The following is a 680-nucleotide window of genomic DNA, read 5'->3' as shown; positions in this document are numbered from 1 at the left end:
GCTTCAGGTACCGCTGGCTCTCCGCAGCAGCAGCGGCAGCTAGCTGCGCCCGCCGCCGCGCCGCCGGGTTGCGTGTGATGACGCGGCGCACGAGCTGCTCCACCTTTCCCTCGCGTACCTTCAGGCCCTCCCGTAGCGAGTGCAGCTCCACTTCGCAGCGGTGTCGCATACTCGCCAGCTCGCGCTCCGCCTCGAGACGCCCCACCGATGCACGCAGAAGCGCCTCCTCGTCGCGCAGCACCGACACGCGTGGGTCGCCGAGAGACGGCAGCGCATCGCCGCCAATCACCGCCGCCACCGCAGTAGCCGCCGCGCTGGACGGGGCAGCGGAAATTTCATTAGAGTACCCAACAGGACCGGCAGGGGCAACAGTGGTAGGGACTGGTGGTGCAGCGGTTGCGGCGGTGGTGTGAAATGCCGCGAAAGCGGCTGATGCCACGCGCAGAGTTGCCGTTCGGTGCATCAGTGACGACAGCATTGACTGTGGTTAGCGGGAGACGCAGCTGTCTAGTGGTAGTAAGTTGAAAAACTCAGTCGTTTGAGACGAAAAATTGTGCCAGTAGCTTTGTCTGTTGGTGCAACAAGGGCGGGAAAGAGAGTGAGATAGCATCCACCCCACTGTTGTGGTGTGTGAGAGCGCCCGCATGCACGCGCCTATTCCTACACGTGCGCACCTCTGA

At 63.4% G+C, this 680-nt stretch overlaps 1 protein-coding gene across 1 annotated transcript in view; it reads right to left on the bottom strand.

Annotated features, from left to right (window-relative positions):
- The window catches only part of DQ04_19221000 (hypothetical protein), a gene marked incomplete at both ends in the record, with an annotated part of 1,101 nt that extends 623 nt beyond the window's left edge, over positions 1–478 (bottom strand). Inside the window, one exon of the mRNA XM_009317797.1 lies at positions 1–478. This exon is cut by the window's left edge and continues 623 nt beyond it. Coding sequence (XP_009316072.1) covers positions 1–478 — 478 coding nt within the window.
- Between the last annotated feature and the right edge of the window lie 202 nt (positions 479–680).

This window comes from Trypanosoma grayi, assembly GCF_000691245.1.
Source record: "Trypanosoma grayi strain ANR4 Tgr_1922_V1, whole genome shotgun sequence".
NCBI classification, from domain to species: Eukaryota; Euglenozoa; class Kinetoplastea; order Trypanosomatida; family Trypanosomatidae; genus Trypanosoma; species Trypanosoma grayi.
Note: the sequence above shows the minus strand (reverse complement) of the source record. Positions and strands in the feature narration are given on the sequence as shown.